At 58.3% G+C, this 26,771-nt stretch overlaps 1 protein-coding gene across 3 annotated transcripts in view; it reads right to left on the bottom strand.

The window, feature by feature from the left end:
- Nucleotides 1-26,771, bottom strand: part of Nfatc2 (nuclear factor of activated T cells 2) — a 115,167-nt gene that overhangs the window by 11,026 nt on the left and 77,370 nt on the right. For all 3 annotated transcript variants that reach the window (XM_078051906.1, XM_078051905.1, XM_078051907.1), the window contains exons 7-9: nt 24,630-24,685; nt 24,110-24,236; nt 21,575-22,264 (exon numbers count right to left, since the gene is read on the bottom strand). In XM_078051906.1, the coding sequence (XP_077908032.1) occupies nt 21,575-22,264; nt 24,110-24,236; nt 24,630-24,685 (873 nt within the window). The remainder of the gene's footprint in view (nt 1-21,574; nt 22,265-24,109; nt 24,237-24,629; nt 24,686-26,771) is intronic.

Below are 26,771 nucleotides of genomic sequence, written 5' to 3'. Positions count from 1 at the left end.
CTGCCCAATCGGAGCGAGAGCAGCACCTGAAAACGAGGAGCCTGCGTCACTACCGCGGGCGCCCTTCCCTCCCACCGTGTTTTCTCCTCCTATTTATGTAACAGAAATGCCTTCTCGGTCTCTCTCTCCAGAACCCTCTCTGCAGCTTTCTGGACACCGCCTTCCCGTCCCCTCTGGAGGCACAGGATCAGGCCAGAGGTCGTGCTGAGGGTGGCCTCTTGCGGGGACGGCACCGTCAGCTTGAGGCAGGAGGGCTCCCTGAGGGCTCGGTTTCGGGGCGAGGACGCTTGGTAAAGGGAGGTCTCTGAGCCGCTGTGCAGTCCCAGGTGACTCCCACGGGACCTGGGTATTGGGGTTCGATTCCAGGCTGCTGCAGCCCTGGGGCAAGAGGACCGCCTCGTCCCTCCTCCCTCGAAGCTGCTGCAGCCCTGCACAGGACCCTGCGTCTCGGGCCACTTCTGAAACAAAACGCCCACTCTCCATTGCTGCAGGGGCACGTGGCCCGCAGTGGTGACCGCCGTACTTCCCCTCTCTACTGTAGACCAACTCTCACAGACCCAAGGGCAGCTGTTGTCAGATAAGGCCCTGGGGGACCCTAAAACACGACCCCTACCCCAACAGCAGTCCAGACCGGCGCCCCTCAACTTCAGACTTAGGTGGGCAGGTTGCCCGCTGGGCATCTCAAACGTCACAGGCCCCAAACCAGGCTGCAGACCCTCACCGCTGCCCCTCGTCCCAGAGGTTCCCGTTCCACTGGTTCCCGTCGTCCCAGAGGTTCCCGTTCCACTGGTTCCCCTCGTCCCACAGGTTCTCGTTCCACTGGTTCCCGTGGTAAGAAACACAAATTCCCATTTTCGTGGAGGACGACCTTGGTGTGTTCACCGCCCACGTCCCCTCTCTACACAAATGCTACGACCTACCCTCAGACCTCCAGAGGACACGGACACTCTCCACTACCCCCACCCTGCGCCCCACCCAACGGCAGGGTGTTCCTGTTGTAAGTTAGAAGGAGCCCACCCCACCCTGCAGAGTTGCTGCTCTCAGAAAAATGCAGCTCCACAGGGCTGGGACAGTTTCCTGTCATCCAGGCTGCCCTTGGGAGCCAGCAGGTGTCACGCACAGGTGGCAGCCTTGGAAGAACAGTTGGCGTCTAGGTGGCAGCCCAGGGGCCAAGCGCTTACCTCCACCTGGACAGAGCGAGAGCTCTTCCTCCAAGCCCCATGCCCTGTGGTGCTGGTGGGAGGCGGCCACACTTGGACTCCCTCCATAGGCTCAAAAAGCCGGTTTCCAAGATGGTGACAGCTCTGCCACCGTCTCAGAACAGCAGCCTCCAGCTGCTGGTTTATCTGCAGCACTGAGAGGCACAACATCCTGTTCAGTCATGAAGTCTCGCCTCTGTCTGCTTCTAGGTGGACGACGGGGCGTTGGAGCCAGAAGGGCCTGTCTTAATTCAACCAACGCCTGAAATTCAACTCGGCTCCCGCCTACCGCCACACATCCGCTTGGCGGGTGGATATCCACTCTGCCCCATTTCAGGCTCTGGGCTGTCTTCAGGGTGATGGCAAGTCCCATCCTTGTGCCAAGGCACTAAAGTGGAGAGAAGGGGGCCTTGCCCGGGACAGTCCCCTGGCACCCGGCAGGGCTGAGATGGGGCCCCAGCTCCATGGGGGTGGTCCCAGGCCAGGGCTGCCCTAACTTGAAAGATCCTCAGGGTCCCTGGGAGCTCCATGAAAATGCTGACTCATCACTGGAAGTTTCTGGAACTGAGCCACTCTGGCAGTATACCTGCAAAGGCCTCGTGGTCTCCTGCCAAACTTCAGATTCCTGGGCCCAAAATGTGGACAAGAACATCTCCGTGGTCTGAAATGACCCAGCTGCCTCGTTGGGACACCTTCACTACCGTCCCGCACAGGGGGAGAGGGAGGGAGAGGAAAGGCCAGTCTGCAGCGGTGCCCTCCCGTAACCAAGAGCAGGATTCCGCTTCCCTGCACCTTTAAACAGCAGCGAGGTCTGCTGGGCCACACTTGGGTTCGGGCCTGTCAAGGGACCAGGCAGAGCCAGGAGCTGGATGTCCTTGGTGCCATCTATGGATCCCTCTGGTCTTGGACTCACTGCCCTGTTCCAGGGTCCTTTATGAGGCTACAGCTTGAACCACACAGTGACATGGCTCACAAGTGGGTGAGTCACCCACGCTCGTCCATGGGTCAGACGGCTGCGCAGTCCCATCTTGGCCCATCCTGCAGCTGGCCTCCCAGACAGCTGGGATGACCGGCAGAAGGTTCCAGTAAACAGAATGTGCTGGAAGGCCCGAGAGAGCGTGTGTGGATCGTGGTACCCGGGGATTCCCACAGGTACAGTGTCCCTCCAAACCAGTGTGGAACCTGCTCCCATAGTCCCCATCCCCTGCTTCCTGGGGACTCCAGGTGGCCCCACAACCTAGGAAGAAGTACCTGTTGACCTGGACCCTCAGCTGCCCCAGCAGGAAGGACCGACAGGCTGGGAACAGCAGGCCTCGGAACAGTGCACCCTCCCGTCCCGCTCTGCAGCTCAGCACCATTTCTTACGACACGCAGCTAAGTGTCATTTCTTCTAATGACACACCTCTGCTACCGAGCAGCCACACAGCTTCTAAAGCATGACCACAGGCAGGAAAGAGGCCTAAACAAACCACGCTGCTTCCACGTCCTGCCCGTTGGCCCCCGCGCTCGGCATGCAGCACAGGCCACACAGCGAGCGCTGGGAAACCGAGGCCCCGGAGCAAGCCACTCTCCCACGTGGAGCTGAGACGGGCAGAAACACAGCCTGGCTTCTAGAGCACTTTCCTTCAAACATCTGGAGATTCATCGACCCTTCCAGCCCAGTCCCGTAGATTCACCTTCCAGATCATTCCATGTCCTCGCCCACCAGCCAGGACCACCCCAACACAGGACCCCACATCTGCTCCAGGACACCTGCTGGTCCTTCCCGGTGTCTCAAGTCTTTAATTTCCCACCAGATATTTTGACCGTCTCGGCCTCCCTCACCCCTTCCAGATCCACAGGAGCCACCGGCTGCCTAGGAAAAAGTCCCACAGTGTCCAGCAGGGCCCCGACTCGGTCTGAAGTCTCCCCAAGTGACAGCCACAGGACTGGTCTCGGCACTTGTCACTCAAGACTCAAAGGCTGCCTTGGGTGGCCATGGAGGCATGTGTGTGTGACACTGCTCCAGGACCCAGCCTTTCCTCCCCACGTGTCCCCTCAATCAGACCTTCCTCCTGACCGTCCTTGCTGTGGACTGAACTGTGCCCGACCCCCACGCCCCAGCCCCCAGCATGATGGCATCTGAAGACAGGGCCGCAAGGATCAGCGGGGTCGGGAAACGGGGGTCACCACGGGACCCTGCCCCCAGAAGACACACCAGGAGTCTGTTTCGTGTAAGGACCCAGCAGAGAGGGCGGCCATGTGCAGGCCAGAGAGGGCACGCGCCACAGCACCCACCCAGGTCAGGTGTGGATCTGAGGTCCACCTCCAGAACTGTAGGAAGGGACATGTCTGAAGCCACCCAGCTGCAGTGTCACACAGCCCAAGCTATCTCTGCAGCACTGCTGACCCTTGTGCATCCCTGTTGGACGTCCACTGTGCTCAGGGGCAGGCTTCTGCCAGCCACAGCACCAAGGCTCAGGGACTTGCCCAGCGCCACTCCGCTGGCCTATCCGACTGAGGAGCATGCGCTGCTGTCACCCTCGCCTCCCTGTCTGCGTCTGGCTCTGCCTGGGGCCCCTTCCTTTCGCTGCTTCTGAGCGGCCTCTGGCCAGCCCACGTGCCTCTGGCTTCCTCCAGGGCCGCCCCCAGGTGCAGCCTCTCCATCCCTGGACGCGCTCTGTGCATCTCCAGGTGGGAGGGTCTGCGGCCAGGCTGCTCTCAAGGTGCCTGCTCACGTCCTGCCCGGGGGGGCCCCCCCTCCCCGCTGCTCAGTGCACCCAGGGCCCTGGGCTGGCGACACACAGCAGCGCTCTGAGTCAGCCACCCCTGCACCCTGGAGGCCCCGGAAGCAGCCCGGGCAGCAGACCTGCACCCCCTCCCCAGACGGCTTACAGGCACGGTCTCGGGGCTTACAGGAAAAATGCCACGTCCCAAACTGTCCCCAGCTTTCCGGATGAGTAAACAAGGTAGTTCTGAGACTCTGGTTTCGAGGCAAAGGCAGAGGTGCTAACTGGGAGGAAGCGGATCTGGCTGCGGCCAAGAAGGTACCAGGCCCACGCTGGGGGGGGGGGGCAGCCTCCAGGGAGAGTCATCTGCCCTGCAATGGCCAGGCCACATGAGGCAGCCTGGTCCCCAAACCCACTTCCTGGGGCCTAATCCCAACACCCTCCTGTCCCTGTACCGCGCAAGCCCACTGGACTTCAGCCACACATTTCAGAATCCAGGTCCATATGTAGCCCGAGTCCACCCAGAGGCTGAGAGGGCAGCACCAGCGGGCGGAGGAGCCTCCCCATCAGGGCCCAGACAAGAGAGGCCACCTGGGAAGCAGGCAGCCGGGTCGCCTGCAGAGTGTCTAGAGACCAGTGGACAGTTTCCACGCAGGCCCACGCCTCCCATGTCTCTGTGCCCACCAGAGACCGTGAGCAGGGGCCAGCTGCTATAGACCCTCGGCCTCAGGCGGCTCCAAGAGAGGCCTCAGGCGTGCCATGATGGACAGCCTTGCGCTGGCCTGGTCACCATGGCAGAAGTCCCTGGTTGTCTGGGAAGGGGTAGCCCAGCTCAGGCCATAAGGATCCTGATCTTGAAACCAGTGACACTTTAATGTCACTGGGTTGTAACAGCCTCATGAAGACGGGGACCTCATCCCCCTTGTCCACTGCTGTATCCCCATCATCTGAGACAAAGCCTGGCACTTAGTAGGTGCTCAGAAAAAAATTCAAGGAGGGATAATTGTGTGGAAAATGAAACACAACCTCCCGATCGGTTAGGTTTGACCAGAGTCCTTGGCTTTGGGCTGTCTTCAGTGGCTGGTCTCAATCCTACGGGGAAGGTTCAGGCCGTCGCTAGCTGGGCCTGACCCTGCTGGTGTCTGGCTGGCGCGCCCGGCAGCAGGGGCTTGAGCCTTCCTGTTCCCTGTGCCAGCCCGAGCCGTGATCAGCAAGGAGCTGAGGGACGACTGAGGGTCAAGGGGAAAAAGGACAAGGGAACCAAGAACGGCTTCTCAGGGTTGGTGACCCAGGGTGGCTCGTCCCGCCAAAGGTGTCCCTCAGACGATCATGCGTCACGGTCGCGGCACAGCAGACGGTGCCCCTGAGCTCTGGGCCACGGCAGGCACCCGCCAGGCAGACCCCGCTCCAGGCTCCAGGGAACTCCTGGCCCTGGGTTCCATGAGGCCCGCAGCCCACCCTGGTCCCCAGGGGACACATCAAACCACGCGGCCAATGGGGTCAGGACCAGGGCTGCGCAGGGGGACCGAGGCCTTCCGTCTTAGCCCAAGTTGGAGGAGGAGAACGGCTGCTCCATCTCTGTCCAGACAAACCGACCCATGGAACCGAGCTGAGCGCCCAGGAAGAGGACACCTGGACACGGGGAAGCTGCTGGTGGGGACAGGACGGACCGACGTCTCAGTGGATGGTCAGGGGCAACCAGTCATCCCTACAGAGAGCCATGACATCAGAAGCCCCCTCGTGCCCAGCACAGCGACCTATTCCAAGCAGATCCCACTCTGAGGTGTGTAGGGAAAGACCGCGTGTTTGGGAGCAGCCCGAGAGTCGCTTTAGGAACGATGGGGGGGAGGACCTCTAAGGAACACAGAGTCTTCCAGTCGCCCACCCCAGGGTCAGTTTAGCGGGTCCAGTGGGTCCCAAGAAATCAAGTTTCCAACAAGCTCCGGGTGACGCCAGTGCGGTCACCCTCAGAAAGCCCCGACCTTCAGAAAATCAATTAAACTACATTAAAAACTTTTCTTCCTCAAAGGCACTCTTTCAGGCCCACCAATTAAACAAAAAAGTATCTAAATAGGCAACCAACATCGCAACAGTGTAGAGCCAAGCTCCCTGACAGGAGGGCAACCCGCCCAGCTGCTGCCAAGACCATCCCATGCTGTCTGCTAAAGCTGTAGATGACGCAGCCCCATGACCAAGCAGCCCCACTGGCCGGTCTCACCCTACAGAGACTTCTCCACGTGCATGTGCCAGGTGGCAGAGAAGGTGTCCCAGACATCCCTGGCTCTGACAGCAAAGAGGAACCACCTGGACCCATCAGCAGACCTGAGGAACAAGGGTTACCCTGAAATACTACACACCAGAGAAAAGGAAAGGATGTCAGCTACAGCAACCAAGTGGTGACTTTGAGATGGAAGCAGAAGCCGCAGAGGCTACCACAGGAGGCCTCGTTTGCATAAACCTCTCAAGGCTGCAAAACCAAGTGTATTGTTTAGGGGAAACCATCCTGCGGTCAATCTACAGAGGAAAAGAGGCAACAAAATTCAGGGGAGCGATTACTCTCTGGTGGGAGAGAAGAGGATGTATTCAGAGGCCGTGCTGACCTGGCCCTGGACAGGATGGGAGACATGGGCCATGAGGCAGTGGCCGGGCAACAGGGCAGGGTCTGACCCGGCCCCGACACAGCCAGCGAATCCCAGAACACTCAAGGATGGAGGACGTGTTGGACAGTGTGGGATTGCAGTCAGGACGCAGGGCACCGAGTTCCAGGGACAGCATGAGATGGCAAGGGGAGAAAGTGGGCAGGGTGGACAGAGAGCCCAAAAAGATGCTTCATGCGGTCAGCATCTGGGCCTCCTGGGACCCAGAGCAGGGTTCCATAAAAGCTCCATGACACACACCTGTAACGACCCCAGCGGCTGGGGAGGCTGAGACAGGAGGATCGTGAGTTCAAAGCCAGCCTCAGCAAAAGCAAGACGCTAAGTGGTTCAGCGGTCAGGTGACCCCGAGTTGAATCCCTGGTGCCCCCTACTTCCCCCCAAAAAGAAAGAATGTAGAGAGGAATAGAAAAGTGGGGGTGGGCAGAGGCAGGAGGAAGGAAGGGAAAGGCGAGGGGTCAGGGACTGGGGGAGCAGGGCAGAAGGCAGGAGGTGGGTGGGGTGGGGGCGGGGCCTGGAGATGAGGACGTCACCAGGAGGTGGTGGCCCTCTCCCTATCTGCCACAAGACCTGGAAGGTGGTCCCTGTAATGGCTCGTCCCCCAGAGAAGGGGCCTGCACCTGTCCCAGAGCCTCCCCTGGTGACCTGCCCAGGTCTCCTCTCTCCCAGCCCTGGTTCTCTCTCCTCAGCACTTGAAATTCATTTCTTTGTCACATTCATTTTTCTTCCCCATTAGATCGTGAGATCCATGAGGCAGAGACCTCGCCCCAGTCACCCAACACCTGCCGATCTACCCAGCTGGTGGCAGTATTGGCAAATGGTGGCTGTGGTGGCAGCTGGCACCTACTGTGCCAGGCCCACTCTCAGAAATCCACACGGAGCGCCACTCCCGGCTCACGGCCACGTGCCAGGCGGGGGTGTTTCCAGCCGACCCATTCTGCATCTCCGTCCACCAAGGCCCTGAGGGACTTGGCCAGGTCACGCGGCCAGCGGCTGGCCAAGCTGTGGTCCTAACTCTGACCCCAGGGCCTCTCCGGACGCCGGCCTCACAGTTAAGGTCCGCCTGATGGCCCGCCGTGAACTGGCTCCACTGTCTCCTCCTTTCTTACCAACGCTGCAGCCTTGAAGGAGAAGAGCAGAGCGGGGGCTGGGGGCGTCACAGAGAGGCCCAGGCAGAACACGGGGCCTGGTGGGTCCCCAGCCAGGACTCCCCGGGTCCAGCCCTGGCCTGTCTGGCTGACGGCTGCTTCCCGGCTCTGCCAGTCCACTGAAGCGGGGGTGTGAGGAGAGGGTCCCCGTCTCTGGCTTCCAGACCAGCTCAGATCTGGAGGAGGCTCCGTGGGAGCGGGAACCAGGTATCAGAGGAGGGTTGGTGAGTGCCAGATGCAGGGACTCGACACTTCCAGAGCCCCGACACGGGGAGGGGCAGCAGGAAGGCGGCAGCGGGCCCACCGTGCTCGCGTCTGTCCATCATCCACTTCAAACCCCAGTGCTGCTGCTAGGCCACTCCACAGAGGGGGTGACTGAGGTCGCAGACATCACAGAACGCGCCCCAGGCCCCAGCCCACCCCTTAGGCAGCCACACAGACGAGGAAGATGAGCCCAGCACAGCCCGGTGGGGACGGACGCGCTCACTGTAGCCTGGAGGAGACCGATTCCCGCAGGGTGCCCGTGTGGGAGTGCCCGGGGGGCGGTCAGCCAGTGAGTGGAGCGAAAGCCAACCTCCTGGATGCTCATCAGGGTGGGGTGAAAACCAGCCAGCCCCTCCGACGGTTCACCCCATTCACAAGGTCGGTCTCTCTCTCTCTCTCTCTCTCTCTCTCTCTCACACACACACCCCTCCTCCAGCCGCTCATCCTCTGTGCCCCGGGCCCGTGTCCTGGGCTCTGTGGCCTCAGACGCATCCACCCTCCCTCCTCAGCCTGCCTCTCCCCTGGGAGACAGAGAGGCTAAATGGTCCCAGCCTCCTCAGGGGCTTGTGACGTGTGGGGATGCTGACATGCTGTGTGACTTCCTGGACTTGCCACCTGCCAACACACAGCCAAGCTGCAGCCTCCCCGGCCAGCAGCTGCCTTCCCTTCCAGAACAACCCCAGGCCTGTGAGCCCCTCCAGCCAGACAGGAGAGCAGGCTGCCGCTCAACCCCCGGGCGCAGGGCGGCCCCCGACAACTGAGATCCCATCCCAGATGTCAAAATGCCGAGGCTGGAAAACTTGTTTCAGGCAAAGAGCTCTTAAGAAAATGCCCTGAGGCCCCTGGACTTCCCGGAGGGGCAGTGCTCCCTGAGTTTGGGGAACAAGTGAACATTTCGGTCTTCTCCCCTCATCCCGTCTTAGGCTGGTCGCCACCCACACGATCCTGTGTATTGACGGAGCTGTTTATTTCCCCGACCAGCAGGTGGGTCACCAAGGCCACACTCGGCTTCAGGCCCCTCTGTGTGCCCTGGGTCTACGGCTTCCACTTGGCACACGGGAGGCGTGCGGAAGACAGACTGCGGGGGCAGATGAAGGAGTCACCGGAGGTCAAAGATCCCACGGGAGCAGGCTTCCGCAGAGACCCCAGATCCGTCCTCCCCGTCCTCCCTGTCCTCCACAGGAACACTTTACTATTCACATGACAGGGTCACGTGGGTACCAAAGCCAGGGGCTGGGGGGCAGCTGGGTGGCAGAGCACTTGCCTAGCCTGTGTGAAGTCCCGGGTTCCATCCCCGACCCTGCCCCAAACAAGAAATAAATGAAAACTACATTTCCCAGCCTCCTTTGTGGCCTGGTGTGGTCACGTGACAAGACTCTGGCTGAAATGAATCCCACCATCATGTGTAACTCTCATGCACTAAAATTTTTAAAATTCTATCCAAGAACCCCTGGGCAGAGGACACTGGGACACCACTTTAGGAACGGTGGCACCTGGTTCCTGGCACCACGGCCCCAGCACAGGAGCCAAGAGGGCATAGGACTGAACTGTTACAGGAGAAAGGAAGCCACTGCCCTCTAAAAGCCACCAGCACCCTCAGGTGTCAGTCCCAGCCCCCTCCAGACCCTGAAAAACACCCACCCCTCCTGTCCTGCAAAGTCTGACTGCTCCAAACCGCACGTGGGGACTCCTGCAGCCCCAGCACTGGAGAGCTTTCAACGCCCCCTTCACACGTGCAGGGCTGTGACCTCCATCTGCAGTTGGCTCCCTCCTCCCGGAAGCCTCCAAATATCCGACCCAAGCAGATCGCTAAGTCAGAGAGAGAAAGGCAAGGAAGTCCGATTGTCTAGATCCGCCAAATGACAGGGACAAAAGGGACCATTCAAAAAAGCCCATTCAAATCTTAAAACATCAATTATGCTTAAACCCATGAGTTCACAATGCACACACACACAGAACCCCGAACCCACCAACAGCCCTAACTGATACCACCGGGGGCTGTCAGTGAACCAACCCATTATTTTAAAAACGAGTTCAGGAAGGGGAAGAATCGAGCCTTCATCCTTCTCTCCCTCCGTGAATTCGGCCATTGTTGATGCAGGGAACTTTCCCTTTATAGCAGCTTCCCCGCTCACGGAAGAGGAAGGGAGGGCCGAGCCAGAAAAACTGCACCGTTCTGCAGTTAATGTGCCCACGGATTCACGGAGCTGGGCATGGACCATCCACAGCTACTAATTTCACCAAAGAGAGGCGACCAGGAGCCATGCCCTCCTGACCAGGACCTGTCACCCTGAGCAGCTGACCAAGTCCCTGGAATCAGCTGTTGATAGACAGGACACACAGTGAACAAAGGCACAGGCTAAATGTCACCATAGGGACACCATCAGCAGATTTCCAGGATGAACTACCTCCCTCTTTTCAACAAATAAATGGCTAAACAACAGCAGCAACAGCATCCTCCAGAGGTTCAGCTGTTTAATCTAGAGGAGCAGCCCCTGGTTTAAGACTGGCTTAACCACTAGGACCTTCTCCTGCCTCGGCTGACTCCCGATGCAAACAAATGGCAGAATAATAAAAACAAAGAAGAAAGACTTTCTGATGTATGAGACCAGCTGTTGGACCATCAGCTACCTCAGGATATGAAGGAAGAATTCCTGACGCCCAGGTGTGGCGCTGGTCTGCATTTTCAGAGGGCTTTTCTTGTAGAGAAACCTACTGATTATTTACAGACAAAATGACACGACATCTAGGTTTGCTTCCAACTGTCACTGTGCCCTGAGCTGGGAGAGAGCTGAAGTGGAGAAGAAATCAGATTGGTCATGGGTTGATGACCGCTGCAGCTGCGGGGTGGGCCCGCGAGGGTACTCTATGCCATTCTATTTATATAGATTCAAAATACTTTACAGCAAGAAAATTTTAAAGCCCATTTAAAAACCATACTCTGCTGCTACAAGGAAGAGGAAGGAAAGAAGACTTTCAAGCCCGACACGTGCAGGCCCCGTGTTAGACATTTCTATAACAGGGGTCCAGGTGGAATCCTTGACCAAGTCAGGCCAATCAAGAATAAGAGGACCTCAGGACCATGTGTCAGACCATCCACCTGCAGGAGGTGAGGGGGAGTGGTGGGGACCGTGGACAAGGGCAGCCTATGCTCCGTCTAAAGGTGGCTCTGCTCGGGACCAGCCTGGCCACAGGTAGCTGCCATGCAGAATATGGGCCCAAGGTGGGCAGATCCTTGGGTTTCCAAGGGGAGCTGGAAATCTGTATTTTTATGTGTAAACCCCTGGTTTTTAAACGTTGGCATTTAATCCAAATATTTTTTTAAATCCTGTGTGGGTGGGCCAAACATAATATCTACCAGCTAAATGCAGCCATGGAACACCAGCCGGCCGCCCCTTCCCCAGCGCACAAGCCGACCACAACTCAATCCATCTGTAGGGAGTGGAGAGGGTGCTTTCGTCAACTTTGGGTCAATTCTTTTTCAGGCCTTCAATAAAATTGGGAATTCAAATGACACCATCGACTTCCAGAAATCTATAAGAACCGGCTGCAGGGTATTTCAAAGGCACCTCCACGTCGGAGGGTTATGCAACGAAACCTCCACTTTGCCTAGAGCTTGGGAAATTCACAGCCAGGGAGCGTCCTCTCAGCTTTCCTGGGATAGTGGAACTAACAGGCTTCAGATGGAACCCATCTGTTGGTTTGCAGAATGCCTGGGACCGTGGTCCAAACTGCTCGCCACAGACAACCCCGTCGTAAAACCAAGCTGGGGCACTAGAGCTCACGGTAACCTGACCAGGGAACGCTCCGCTTGGGTTGCCTGGCCAGAGATCTGGTTTCCTAGCAGCTTAGAGGGACAAGACAGATGTCATCCCCGACTGTGAAAGTGGCAGGATTCACTGCTGAGGACCAGAGCGGACTCCTTCCAGCTCGTCATGTGGAGCCTCTGACTTCACCTGGAGGAAGATTCTTGACCTGCCGGATGGGCAAAACAGGCCCCAGCCTCCCCCATAAACGGTCTCAACCCGATCAATAAAAAATTAAAGAAGTGTCAAAAATGTGATGGGGGAAAGCCAAATAAATGTTTTCCTCATTCCCCAACCATGGACCCCCGGCTTTTTTTTCCTGCAAGGGTGGAAAGTAAAAGGAAATCGGTCCAATGATAAAGCTGAATAGATCCACGGCAAGAAGAGTCTAGAACCTCACCTGAAGGCACCGAGAGAACAGAATGCGACCAGATCTCAATTCTGTGGAATGGAGAAAAGCCACAGCTACAGCAGGAGAGAGAGGCTTTAAATCTGAGTCCCCTATCCCCCGAAAAACAAAGCTTTGCCATTTACCCAAAACAGATTCACGAGTGAGGGAGCAAGTAGGAAGTACAGAAAATATCCAGTATATAAAATAAGAATTGATGGACTGAAAGCCATGTAATCCATAGCTTCAAATGGCTTAGCTGCTTTCAAGTTCTATTTTTCTGCAGAAGAAAAAGATGACAGTTACAATGGATTTGGGAACTTTTACATATACTTTTTTTTTCTTCTTTTTTGGTACCAGAGATTAAACCCAGGGGCACTTGACCACTGAGCCACATCAACCAGCCCTTTCTTATTTTTGGTTTTGAGACAGAGTTTTGCTAAATTGCTGAGGACCTCACTGAGTTGCTGAGGCTGGCTTTGAACTCGCAATCCTCCTGCCTCAGCCTCCTGAGCTGCTGGGCTTACAGGCCTGCACCATCATGCCTGGCTAGACTTTCTTTTTAATATGAAAAAATTGTGGATTATTTTGGGCAGTGGCCGGAGGTAAGTGACAAGTCCTCACAACCTGTAGTCTTGCATGCAATGATGTTCAGAATAACGGCCCCGAGTCGCAGCCTCGCTAGGGAGGGAGGGAGGGAGGGTCTGGCGCCCGCCCACTGAGCCGGGCGGTGAGTCTTCTGCACTCTTACAGGAGTGAAAGTGCAGGGCAGGCCTTTAGAAGTTTTGTCAAGGCTGAGCTAGGACCTGTGACTCTTGCTGAGCTGAGCACCTGGCTCATCACAGGGAGACTCGCTTGTTATTGCAAGAGAGCAGCCTCGTTTGGAGGTGGATGCTAAATGGGGCACAAATGACTCATAGTGAAAAGTGCTGGTTTGGCTGGATGCTGGGTTGCCTGTCGTGGTCTTCTGTGTTGAGAGCCGCCTGCTCTTTGTGGGTCAGATGCTGCTCCGGAATGTGGGCTCAGAGGACAGCGAGTCTGGGAATGGACTTTCTTGCGGTTTGGGGGCATCTGACCTCCCAATGCAGGCCCACATTCCTTTGGAAACATCTGCTTTGCAGAATTTCAGAAAGAGGCTGAGCACCCTGGGGCCTGGAGGCAGCTGGAAGTAACTTTCTTATGTAAGTGCGCAGAGCAGAGCGCGCTGCGTTGGGGAAAGGGTGGTGAAGTGGCCCAGTTACAAACGTGAGGTCCTCAGAGGGAGCAGAGGGGGCTTCAAGGGGCCAAATAAAGATCGCTGGGGACAGGTACCACAGGTGTTTATTCTCTCCGGAGAGAGACTCAGACCTGCCAGGCACACATTTAGTGATCTTCAAATAGCAACTCTTGGCAATTCTGTGAGCTCGTCGAAGGCGAGCTGAGTTTTCTGGACTCTGGAACTTTCTAACGAGGCTATGGCTGATAAGTTAGCAAGCAGCAGCCTGATGGGATGAGAAGATTCAGGCGGAGTCCACCTCACAGCCCTTCCTCAAAGCCCAGTTCTACCCCTGCTACCTGCACAGGCAGAATGGATAAGGACCGGCCTGTGGCCCCCACGGCTGTGTGACGGGCACCCAAGACAATCTGTCCCCGCTGTTGGGGACCGCAAGCAAAATGGAAGTTTCCACTTCCTGTGTGTATATTTTGCTACCTTTTGAGGAAGAAAGTCGGAAATAAAAATATATATTTGCATCTGATGGTGATTACATCAAGACACCCTAGAACATGCATTCCCAAGGTGAGTGGTACAGCCCCCAGTGGTGTAAAAGTTGGGTTTTTTTTGGGGGGGGTCTAAAATATCTTACCCATTTCAGGGCTTGGTGGCTCTGCAAAGAGCTAGCCACCAGCAGACACAAAGCCAGTTTATGAATACTGCGTTTCACTGGGATGGTGGTCAGGGATAATCATCTAAAAGGTTTCTTAAAGAGGAGAGGATGATAATTAAAAGAGGTTGAGAAAATACGGTTGGGTTCTGTTTGTTTGTTTGTGGTGCTAGGGATTGAACCCAAGGTCCTTTGCCACTCAGCTGTCCCCCCAGCTATTTTTACATTTTGAGACAAGTCCTTGCAAAGTTGCTGAGGCTGGCCTTGAACTGGAAATCCTCCTGTCTCAGCCTCCCCAGATGCTGGAATGACAGGCCTGTGCGATGGCACCAGGCTGAGAAATGATGTTCTAGAGGCTAGAGGAAAACTGGAATCAGAGGACAGGGGAGAAATGAGAATAAGACTTCTACTGCAGTCTTTCTGTATTGTTCTATATCCTTCCAACAGAACATGCAGAACATATTCTTAATGTATATTTGAAAGAAGCCTGGGAAGTTTTGTTTTTTTGTTGTTGTTGTTTTTGGTGGTGCTGGAGATCGAACCCAGGGCCTTGTGCATGTGAGGCAAGCCCTCTACCAGCTGAGCTGTGTCCCCAGGCCCCCTTAATGCATATTTGAATGAACAAAATAAAAAATGGTGCTCAGTAGGGTCCTGCAACTTGGTTGGTGCCCTGGACAGGGGAGTATGTGAATTAAACTTGGTGCTGGTGGTTTCTGGGAACTCCGGGCATGCCACACAGCCCCGTGTGATGACACCCAGGTGCCCTCATCAGGCAGCCAGCCACCTGGGGTGGTGCTCATCTGAACAGAGACCCCAGGTTGGCCCCTCAGTCAGCACAGGAGACCCCGCCTGAGCAGAGCCCACGAGGCGCCAGGCCCTCCTTGGGCTCTGCAGGCCCCAACACAGGAGCCGCTTTGTCCCAGGCTTGCCATGGGCATCGCGTGGCCCGGAGAGCGCCCCTGACCTGCTGAACAAAGCAGGGCCAGTTATAAAGCGCTTTTCTTCCCCCGGTTCCTTCCCGCTTCCTGCCCTCTGGAGGGTGCGCCTCGCTCATTCTCGCCAGTTTCTCACGCACTGGCACTGCCAGGCTTGGGTGAAGGGCCTTCCCACAGGACGCCTGTGGCCCCTCTGCCACCGATCTGCGCTCCACCAGGGCGCCACGGCAGGCACTCACCTATGGGAGCCCTCACACTCCCTGAGTCTCTCCCTGCCTGGGATTGCTGCCACTCCCACCTCCCCACCTCGAGACAGGGCCTGAGCATGGGGCATGCCCTCACCAGAGACGACAGCAGCCCGTATCTTCTCCCTTAAGATCTATTTAAATTTTTTGAGCCAAGTTTTACAAGAAGTCAAGGCGATTAAGCTCACAGCCAACAAAATCAGCAGCTCACGTCCATCCGGGATTCCCTTTGTGCCAGCGCGGAGCACTACCTGATCTCCTCCCTGGCACACTCCCAGGGGCAGGAACGGGATGCCCTCCACTTTGCAGATGGGAAAATGGAGGCACAAGGTTACTGGTGACTTGCCCAAGGTCACGGCATCAGTGGCAGAGCCAAAGGTCTGACGGAGACGTGCTGAGCGGGCACTGAGCACTGGGAAGGCGGCGAGGGGGAGCTGAGGGTGCCAGCGAACGGGAAAGAGTCGCACAGGGCCAGGCCACCAGGCCGGGCACCCTGCCGTGGGCTGAGCCACCTGGCAGCCCACGGCCACCCCCACCACGGAGGCCTGCTCGAGCAGGTGGCGAGCCTGGCTCTCCAGGGGTGCCGAGGGCCTGCCACAGGTGGAGAGCTGCTGCCCGGCCCGGCCTTCCCGCACCGAGCCAGCTTGGGACCGTTTCTCCCCGAGGCAAACAAAACATCTACCGGCTTCTCTGCCGCCGAGAACCATCGCCTCTTCCTCTGGGGCTCTTCCCTGTCTATCCGGAGCTCTCCATAGCCAAGCTGGGCCCACGAAACGCAGGACTGTAAAAGACGTCACGGGAACCTGACGGCAGCGCGGCTGCTGCCATCACCCTGCTTACTGTTCACGGCTCCCACGGCCACTGAGGCCACCGATCGTGACGGTGGCTCCAAGTTCTGACCTTTAATGCACTCTGCAAGCGGACGAGCCTGAGAAGTTTTTTTCTGCAGCCAGAGGCCAAGGTGGCTCAAGGGCTGGCAGGCAAGGGTCAGCAGGGGACACCCAGACATCCCGCCTGGGGTCCAGGGCTCAGATCCCTGGTGAAGAGACACGTTCTCGAGAAGTGGGGGCTGGACCCACGCTCGGAAGACATAGACGCTGTACTTGAAGGCTGCGCTCCACCCCAGCCACCCCGGGGAACAATGGGATGAGCACTCTGCAGAACTGGGGGCTCCGCTCCTGGCCACGCTCTCCCGGCTTGGGCACACGCACAGCGTTTTACTGAGCGCTCACCACCTCTTCCTCTGGGGCTTTTCCCTGTTTATCAGGGTCGGGGAGGGAGAGACCGTGGGAGACCCTTCCCCAGCATCATCCTCCAGAGGAGAAGGAAAGAACCTCCCCTGCACCCAGGGACAGGGACACTCACAGCCCAGGAGCCAGACACAGAAGAGACCCACTGTGTGGCTTTTGTTTGCAAAACAAAATGAACCTCTGTGGTTAGAAGGCAGGAGGGTGGGTGCCTCGTGGAGGGGACAGAAGGACACGTGGGTTACTGGGGCACTAACCACATTCTGCCATGATGCAGGCACAGTGTCGCGTGGCCCACCCGTGACCTAGGCGGAGTAGACTGCCGGTTTCTGGGTGTCCGTTGTTTAGATCTTTAAATACAGAGCAGAATACTCAAGTTCACTCAATCCACGCATCTGGGCATGGATTTCCAAGGACTCCTACGAGGTCCCGAGGATCAGAGTCCACCACCAGCGGTGCCCTAGGTGCCTTCTCCGCAAGCGAAAGCTCTCACGCTCGCACTCGCGGCACGTGCTGTCCTCGCCGGCCCCCGGCCCCAGAGAGCAGCAGACCACATCCTCTCTCCAGAGGAGGTTTCTAGAACCGGGTCGAGGATCTCCTGAGCGGAGACCGCAGGCCTCCCCCTCAGTCCTCTAGTCTACGCTGTGTCTCGAGGCTGCTGGGCTGCACCCCTGACCCCAAGGCCTGTGGCGGAGTTGGTGGTGAGGTGGCCTGGTGACCTCAGAAGGCCCAGTTCAGCAGAGGCGCCCACGGCACCCGGGGAATCACGTCTGGGGCACTTTCCCCAGCGTCTCCCGCTCACCTGGGAGGGGGCGTGGAAATGCACAGCTGTCCCCTCCACTGTAGGGAAGTGCCCACTGGGCAGCTCCAGGTGTGTGGAGGACACACGGCCCTCAGCTGCACAGGACGTCACCCTCCTGCTCTGGGACTCGCCTTCCAGGGCTGGTTCCTCTCGAACGCAGAGCAGTAGCCCCCTTGGCCTGGGGACACGGGAGCACAGGTCCCCGGCGTGCCAGGGCTCCCCGCACCCTCGCACCCGTGGCCGAGCCCAACTGCACATCAGGCGCAGCGGGAGGCTCACAAGGACGGCCAGCGACGAGCACGGCCGCTGTGACCACACACCCTGGTACGAGTCACTTCAAACTCACTCATTACGTTAAGAAAACGTATGGACCACGTGTTTTCCATCGGACGTTTTGGGCCGAGCTTGACCTCGAGTGAATGAGACTGAAGAACAGGCCCCACAGACGGGGAGGGGACTGAGCCCCTGTGGGCCCCGGAGCACCAGGTGCCTGCTCTCCTGCCCCCCTACTATCCCCATCTTTCAGTGGCCACCAGAGTGGCCTCCAACTCTGTGGCCTCTGCCACCGCGGCTCCCTCCCTCCCTGACGCCCTTGCTCCATCTCCCCTGCTCCTTCGGCCCAGCTGCTCTGCAGGGACCCCCAGCCAGCCGCCCCCCAGTCCTGACCTGCTGGGTCTCCCTCAAAGCCTGCACTGCTGTGTGAAGGTCCCTCGTTTATCACCTTATATACTAATGTCCACCCTATCAAAAAACACGCCCCCGAGAACAAGGACGTCACTTGATTGTCCACCAGTGTGCCCCTGAGGTCCAGGGGGTGCCTGGCATAAAGCGGCAGCTGGCTAGTACTTACAGGTGAGAAGAGGAGTTGGCGGTGGCCATTGAGGTAAAAACAGACAGGTCAAGGGCCAAGGACAGAGGGAAGGAGGAAGGGTTAAGGCTGGGGAGGGCTGGGGAGGAGAGCAGGAGGGGGAAGGGCAGGAGTCACAGGTCCAGCTACTTGGAGGAGCTGTGGGGCTTTGGGACAGGAGATGTCACAGGAGGGGACAAAAGCAGGGAGAAGACAGGTGGGAGTGAGCATGTTCTCTGCTTCCACAGATCGGTGAGGAAGGGGCTGTGCGGGGTGGGAGGTGGGTCCGGCACGGGGCCCTGCAGTAGCACCCGCTTTGCTATTTCAAGAGCGTTTTGCAAGCATCGCGGGCTTTGTGGGGGGTGGGGGGCAGCAGAAGCAGAGTCCTGGGCTGCAAGGAAGAACAGATCGTCCAAGACGCAGCTCTGCGTGCAGGGAGGCCGACTGGGAAGAGGCCGTGAGCAGGCGGGAGGATGCCCCATGAGGCCCTCTGGGGCTCGGGCCAGGCGTGGGGAGAGAGCGCCAAATGCTGGGGGCTCCTGGACCCCAGGGGAGAGGCCAGGCCCGTCTCCAGCTCAGCGTGTGCATCTGTTCTCTGCTGCCCGCCTGCCCCCTTCCTCCTCCAGCTGCAGACCCCTCCGGGGCCCCCGGCACACGGAAGCCAGGCTCTCACCCAGGTTTTGAGGAAAGCCAACTTTGGCAGAATCCTAAGGGAAATCCAAGAAGCCCCCTCCCTGGAGCACACTGTGCCGCCACGCGGCCTGGGCTCGTGCGCCAGATGCCTCTCGTGAGAGAACCCTGCACCCACACAGGAAAGGCACGGGGAAGGAGCCGAGGCCTGGGACCTGCCCCAGCCAGACGGAGACGTGACCCGTCTACTTGTCACAAGTAAACACAGAACAGCAGACCGTGAAGTCTGACTCCCACATCCTCGCAGAGGGACATCTGGGAATGTGCGCTGGAGGCCCAGCCAGGAGGCCGCCCTGTGGGGGGGGGAGCTGAAGCCCCAGCCATCGGGAGGCTGCACCTGCATCTTTCCAGTGGCCACGACGTGGCTCGTCACTGGGCACATGAGGCCGGACAGAGCCAGGGGTTCAGGTCAGGGGTGCACTCACTGCCCAGCACCCGCCTGCTGCCCTGTGGCCCGCCTGGAGAATGCTTTCTACTCCCCGTGCCCCCAGGCCCAGGACCTCGAAGGCAGAGAACTGAGAGGACAAGAAGCCCCATAGAGAATGCACTTTTCAAAACCTTGCTTTTGGGGCTGGGGATATGACTCAAGCGGTAGTGTGCTCGCCTGGCATGCGCGGGGCGCTGGGTTCCATCCTCAGCACCACATACAAATAAAATAAAGATGTTGTGTCCACCGAAAACTAAAAAATAAATATTAAAAAAATTCTGTCTCTGTAAAAAAAACACAAACCTTCAATTCAGGTCCCCCCCCCCACCTTTCAAAAACCATGGATTCCTCCCCCGCAACGCCTGCCCCACGCTGCAAGCTGCCCCGTCCAGAGGGTGCCCTGGGAGGCCCTAGGTCTCCACGCTCGGCGGCTTCCTCTATGACGTGTGCAAACCATCTGAGGATCCCGACCTGCTGAGACATCCTGAAGGCCTCTGGACATGGCAGGTCCCTAACAGAAGTGCTCACCGTTCCTCTTCAATGTGGGCGAGGGGCAGCGTGAAAGCGGCCAGCACATTTCTCACCCTGGAGACCAGGGCCCACTGTCACTGGGCAAGCTCCTGCCCTGCGCAGCCGCTCATCTAGTCATAAAGCACCTCGCCTCCAACACAGTCCCCTAGGCGCAGATGGGGAGGCCCAGTCCCAGACCTGTCCCCGGGGCATCCTGTCCACTCCCAGGGGCATCCATCCACTTCCTTCTCCACTCTGGCAACCCCCGTTAGAGGAAGCACGGAGACTTGATCTCAGCTCTTGGGCTGCAGACGGCCCAGGGATGGGTTGTGCACACGGTTCCCACTCAGAGGGAGCACGGTGTCCCTAAGGCCCGCTGCACCGACTCCCAGGCTCGGAAAACCCATTATTAACACAGCAGCCTGGGGGGCAGCTTGTGAAGCTCGTGGGGCAGTGCGACCCTGGGGTAGGCGGCCCAGGGGCCTTTGCTTGATGAGACCGGAGGACGTATTTTGGTGGATAGTTTTAATAGAAATTACTAGAAGTCACAGAACCCCCCGGCTAACCTGGCTCATCAGGACCGTGTAAAGGAGTCACAGGTTCCTGGGTCAACACCGGAGAGTCTGAAATTTCACACCTGGTCCTTCTCCCCCGGGCGCTGTTCTGAAGCTCTCTGCCTCGCTTCCTACGCCTTAGCTGGGTCCCTGAGAGTTAGTTTCCCTAAACAAGTGAGGTTCTGAAGCTCAGGTTAAATATCCATAAATCTGAAAATTCAAAAAGCTAGGAAACCCAAAACTTTTTGAGCACTGATATGATGATGCTCAGAAATTCTAAGTTATTCCAGATTTCAGATTTTTGGATTCAGGTAAGGTCTTACGCAAATATTCCAAAACCTGAAACACCCCTGGTCCCACACATTTTGGGTAAGGGCTCTTCCAACAGTGACATGCACTTTGGGGCTGGGGGGGGGGCAGCCAGCCAGGGTCTCCTCTCCTGTTGGGAACTGCCCACCACCTAGCTTCTTCCACCCCCCCGAAGTCCCCCCCCCCCAGGGAAGGCCGCTCTGCCTGCCCCATCTTCTTTGCCCCGGCCCCACCTTGCTGATCTCAGGTGAGTCCCACCAACAGGACTGGCCCCTCCTTCCTGAGAGCCAGACCAATGTCACATCACAGCTGGCCCAACCAGATGCGCCTCTGGCCTGGCCTCCTGCCAACAACCTCGGGCACCTTCAGACCCACACAAAGCCTCCTTGCATCTCGGCCTCAGCCCAGGCACCCACCGGCCGCCACTCCACCACGGAAGCCACTGCCGCCTGCTATCAATGCGCCTCTGTTCCCCCGACACATGGCGCAGGGCTGCCCGCAGCCTGCCCATCGGGCTGCCTTCTGAGAGCCCCTTTCAACGGCCGCTCCTGCCTTCTCCACCCCTCCCTCCCATGCACAAAGACCAGCTAGAAAGTGGGATTTCTCTCTATGGGAACAAAAGGAGGTTAGCCTTCTTTCCTTCCTGTTTTTCCTGTCCTCAATCTAAATCTGGCAATTGGAAAGAGGGTGGGAGCAGTTAAAGGGACCCAGTTTGTGACCTTAAGGGACACTCTGGTGACCAGAACTGCTCTTGTTGGCTTTCTCTACTGGGGTGGCTGGAGGGGGCATCTGAAGCCGTCACCACCCCAGCTCCTGCTGGGAGATGATGGTCACATGGCCTCACAGGTCATCTTCTACAAGCCCCTTCATTAAGGGCGGACACTGAGGCCCGAAGCGTCTACACCTGGGCCCCCAGTGGGCTTCTGGGGCAGCTGCCGGGGCCCTTCCCGACCGGCAATGGGGAGGCAGAGCTTCTTACCATCGTCCAAGTAGGCCTGGTCCAAGTTCTGCTCCTGTTTAATGGTCACTCCCGCAGGTAATACTTCCTTTTGGTCACTGACTGGGGGTCCGTTTTTGGCGGCTCTTTGGCTGGTGGCATTCTGCTGCTGGATCACGGTGGGGTAGGAGCCCGGGCTCAGCCTCTGCCCTTGACTGACGGGAGGCGGGCCGGGCCGGGCAGCGCCTGGTGGGAAGTTCTCGCAGTACATGATGTGCTGGAACTCCTGGTGGCTCCCGCAGCGCAGCGGCTGGTTGGTGGGCGAGTAGTGGATCACCGGCGGGGCCTGCTGGCTGGCCGGGGAGGGGTGGAGCAGGGCCGAGCTCTGCCCCGGGGAGCCGGCATGCACCAGCACGGAGCGGTGGGCGTCCGCGAGGGACAGGGGTGCGGCCATGAGGGTGGGCTGCTGGTAGCTCAGCAGGCTGGGGCTCAGGCTCTTGCTCCGCTGGTAGAGGACGGCCGCTGGGTTCTGCTGTTGGTAGCGGGCATCAGGGGACGAGAGCCCTGAGCGGAACTGCTGGCAGGGAGCCATGGTGGCCACGAGGCAGGAGGGGGACTCGGCCACCATGGGGTGCTGTGGGTAATAAGACTGGCTCCCCAGGCCCCCGGGGGCGGGGCTGCAGATCAGAGAGGGGTCGTACTCATCGGTGGGCTCCGTCTTGATGGCCGGGACTGCAAGGAGAGAAAGCACGCGCTTCAGAACCTCGGTGGGCTGCGGATGTGTCCCGAGGACAAGCGGACAGAGGCTGGGGACAGGCATTGGCAGTCCCCGTGGTGGATCCCAGGGCTGGACTCTGCCACTTACTACCCTGGGGTGAAAGGCTCCCTGGGAATCCGTTCTCTCAAGGTGGAAACTTCATGGTGCAATGATCTCAGGTGAGAGATCTTTCCAATGGCCACCGGGAGGAGGGCAAGACCAGAGAGCAGCCCTCACCCTCTTCCCTTCTGTAGTGCTTTAGGGAGCAGGAGCAGGCCTCGGCTTCCCCGCCTGTTCCTGGTGGAAGCCATCCCAGCTGCTCAGTGGGGCTAGTGGGAGACGGAGACCTGGATACCTGCCATGGAGCCCAGCGACTGGCCTGCAGAAGGTGCGAGGACTCTGCCATTGCCGCTGCTACCTTGCCATTAGTGCCACGATGACTACCACTGCCCACAGAGTCACCGCTGCCTGGCACGAGTCACCAGCAACGGTCCTTCCCCGGGGCCCCGAGTGCAGGAACCGCTGAGTAAAGGAACTAGTGGCAGGACAGGCCAGAGGTTAGAGGAGGGGGTGAGTGGGACAGCAGGGCCAACTCAACCACCAAAGTCACTTCTCCAGAGGCCATCTGAAGGCCAGCATCTGGGTCCCTGGCCCAGCCAGGGGCCAGAGGGCTCATTCAACCCTGCTCAGCCAAAAGAGTAAGCACGGAGGCCAGGCCCAGGGAGGCCGGGCCCAGGGACGCCTCGTGGCCTCAAATGAGACCATCCCACAAAAGGTGACTGACACCCTCTAGATTGAAAGGAATGGTTGAGCTGAAGCCCAGAGCCCACCCAATGGTGCCCACGTGCTCTGGTCATCTGACCGCTACTCCTGACCACGTGTGACGTCAGTCCTGGGACAGGGTGTCCCTGCAGGGACACAAGCCTCCAAAGCCAAGCTCACCGGGACCAGGTGTCCCCTTGGCTGAAAGATCTCAGGCTGGCCGAAGACAGGACTGATGCCCTGGGTGACGCAGGTCCTGGGTTACGGGCTTCCACTCTGGGAAAGTGTCCGGCAGGTCCTTCTCTGGGAAATTTCTAGCCTCTTCCCCAGAAGAGCTTGAAGACGCATGTTTTCACTTAAAATCCCACTTTCCTGGCTGTTCCTGACCAGCTCTGCTGCAGCCGTGTTATCACCAATGTGCCAATCACATCAGCCTTCTCTATTAGCAGCCCCCACCAGGGTCAGGTCAGGTTGGCGGGGTTCCATCCGTCCCACTCCTGTGTCATGTCTACAGTCCCCATGCTCAGATACTTTGGGGACAAATGAATGAATGAATGACAGATGGCAGTCACCACCTGTCTTGGGAACATGTGCATCTGGAGCTGAGAGCTCGGGGCCTGGTTATCCACCCAGGAGCACCACTGGCCGCCGGGAGCCTAGCCGCTGCACATCCACCGAGGGTCTGCAGCTTTAGGGCACGCACACCCACTTCTGACCTCTAGAAGGGTCACATCCAGGACAGTGACAGCAGCCATCTGCCAATCAACCCCTCATACCCATCTACTCGTGGCCTTCTCCCTCCCCCACCCAAAGGAAAATAACAATAGCCGACATCATTGTCACCAGCCCACCCTGCACTGCGCCAAGTGTCTGATGTGCATTTGATTTTCATGATTCTTACGAGGACGTTGCCATCTGACCAATGAGAAAGCTGAGCCTCAGAGACGTAGAGTCCCTGGCCCCAGGTAGCCCAGCTGGAGGCGGAACACAGGAGTCCCGAGTCCCGTGCCTCAAGACTGTGCTGCCTCCACCAGAACAGGAGTCGGGGAGCTCCTCACCTGGGTGGTAGGTGAAGTGCTGAGGCTGGCTTCGTTTTCTTTTCCCGTTGATGACGTAGAAGTTCACCTTCACGGAGGTGCGGATGTGCTTGTTCCGATACTCGGGGATCTCAACAAAAAGCATGTTCTGGAAGGAAGGGGTCGTCATGGACTCAACTGCAGCAGGGTCCGCGCTCCCACCAAGACCCCAGGGGCATTCAGCCAGCCCCCCTAATGGCAGGGCACCCTGCGCTGACCGGGAAACCCGACTGAAGGGGAACTGAGCCTTTCAGCCGTGGCCGGGGAAGAGGCTGCACCGGGGTCTATTAAGACCCCACCGCTCAAACCAGGGGGCCTGGCCCCATAGAGACTGGACTCACACAGGTTCGACATGTACTTACTGAGTGCCTGCCAGATCCGCCACAGTGGGAGACGCAGCGGAGGAAGGAGGGAGGGAGGGGACAAGGACACAGAACAGAGACAGGAAGCAGGGCGGGGGCTTGGGACCCCCTGCCACCTGAAGTCCGCACCCCAGGCTTACGGGCTGGCTCTTGTCTTTATCCACGGAGGCTTCCATCTCCCAGACCTGCTGCCCATCTGGAAAGCAGAAAGCAACACACTCTGAAGAAACTACCAGAAACCAAGGCTCAGGCCCAAACCCCGCCCCCCCAGGGTCACCTTGGGACGAGTTTTTCAGTAAGGTGTGCTGTGAGTGCACGTGCCTATGTGTACACCTCCCTACAAGGATGACTCTCTTCCAAGTGCAAGGCGTGTTGACCACAGAAAACAGGAAAAAATTAGACACTGCTCAGAATTCTGCATCCTTAGCTTTTCCTCTGTATCCGAAAGTTACTTCTCTTTCTTTAAATAAAAAAAAAAAGTATTGTTCTGTCTCATACTTGATGACACGCTTTGTTCAACCAAAGGCTATTTCCAAAAGGTCCTGCAGATGCCAAGAGTGTCCCTGGAGCCTCGTTATGGATCCCTGACCGTCCCAGATGTGCCTTCTCCATTGTCTGAGAACCAGGTGACTTAGACATTCTGGCCTCGGAGGAACCCAGTGACCTCAACGGGGTCCTGGCTCCCGAGTCACCAGGGTGCGTGGAGACGCAGGAGCCCACCCCACACCTTTCCGGCAGCAGAGAGCCCAGATTCCACAGTGTGAGTCACGGCACCGACGGAGGAGGTTTTGCTCCTTCCCGGGAGCCGAGCACTGGTTCCCCAGTCTGGGGCCAAAAAGTTGGGCCAAACACAACTCTGCGTTTGCAGATCACAGGCTTCGCTCGCTGACCACCTACATTGGCCACTGGGCAGTTTTCAGCTGAAACAAATCATTTCCACCGGCGTTTCCAGGGTGTTTGTGGAACATTGACTCTGAAGGATATGAAAGGGTTTTACGAGAAGGGGAAACTTCTACAAGCTAATAAGGATTTGGAAAACGCTGAGTCAAAGTCAGATGGGTCTCTTGACTACAGGACTCCCCCAGGCTCACCTGCAGAGGAACCCCTAGATGGGCTGCAGTGGGTGGCCCACCCTGACGTCGGACCACAGAGCCCCCGTCCCTTCCTGGAGCATGGCCGATAGCATCTTCCGTGACAGTCCAGACCTGGCCCCACGTGGTCTCAGCTCTAAAGCTCAGCCTGAGAAATCTGGGCTGCAGGCATTGTTGGAACCTACCGGAATGGCCCACCACCACCCCACCATTAGCACAAAGAGGTTGCTGGGAAGGTAGGCGCAACCTGGAAGATCTTGCAAAGAACCAGCAGTGGACAAGCTGGAGACCTCTGTGACAACCAGGTCTGCGGTCTTGGGCTGTCAGATGAAGTCCCTGAGATCAAAAGAGGAGGAGCCAGGAGCCAAGCTGAGCCCGCAGAGGCCCTGGGCCCCATCCCCGGCCTCAGCAAAGGCACGTGCCCACCTAACTACGGCACGGGGTCCCTGCGGACGGACAAGGTATCCCCGCGCAGTCTCTGCACCACGCTGCAGGGAGATACTTTGTGATTGAGTCTCCCAGAGAGTCGGCAGCTCCACAGGCTGCTGAGGGGCCCCAGAGGAAGTCCCAACAGCAGACACTGCACAGAGGGAAGCAGGAAAGGACAGACAGGCGGACATCAAGGCGGCTGAACAGAGGTCCTCAGGGCTTGGTCCTTCCATGAGCAAAGATCTCAATCCTGGTTTCCACGTCACAGACGGGTCAAAGGCCACCCAACAGAGCCGCGTGACCCCTCTCAAGAGAGGTCACCACCAGGAGTGCAGCGACTTGGATGGGTCCCCTTCCAAAAGAGTGTCCTCACACGCTGACCGCAAAGCGAGCCCTGAGCCAGAGGTCAGGTCAGGCGTTCACAGAGGAAGCAATGGTCAGTGTCTGCTCGTGGCCCGTGCCCAGCGCTCGCCGGCCAGGCTGAGCTCTGCCGCCACCAGAACTTGGCTCCCGGGTGGGGGAGGCCCGTCTTCAGGAGCTCAGGCCTGGGAGGGAAGCAGGGCCCCTGAACCCTCCACAGAGCTCAGCCCCAGGACACCCCATGGCAAGGGACGGGCCACCACACCCTGAGGCCTCCCCTGGCCCAGCAGGTCTGAGGGGAAAGGCAGCCCCAGGGTGCAGGAGGAGTCCCTGCCACCCCAGTGTTCTCTGCCACATGCCGACTGCAGCCAGGACAACTCCCCTCTAGTCACCTCGGTCCTC

The sequence above is a fragment of the Ictidomys tridecemlineatus genome, chromosome 5 (genome assembly GCF_052094955.1).
Source record: "Ictidomys tridecemlineatus isolate mIctTri1 chromosome 5, mIctTri1.hap1, whole genome shotgun sequence".
NCBI classification, from domain to species: domain Eukaryota; kingdom Metazoa; phylum Chordata; class Mammalia; order Rodentia; family Sciuridae; genus Ictidomys; species Ictidomys tridecemlineatus.
This window is presented reverse-complemented; position numbering and strand designations above follow the sequence as displayed.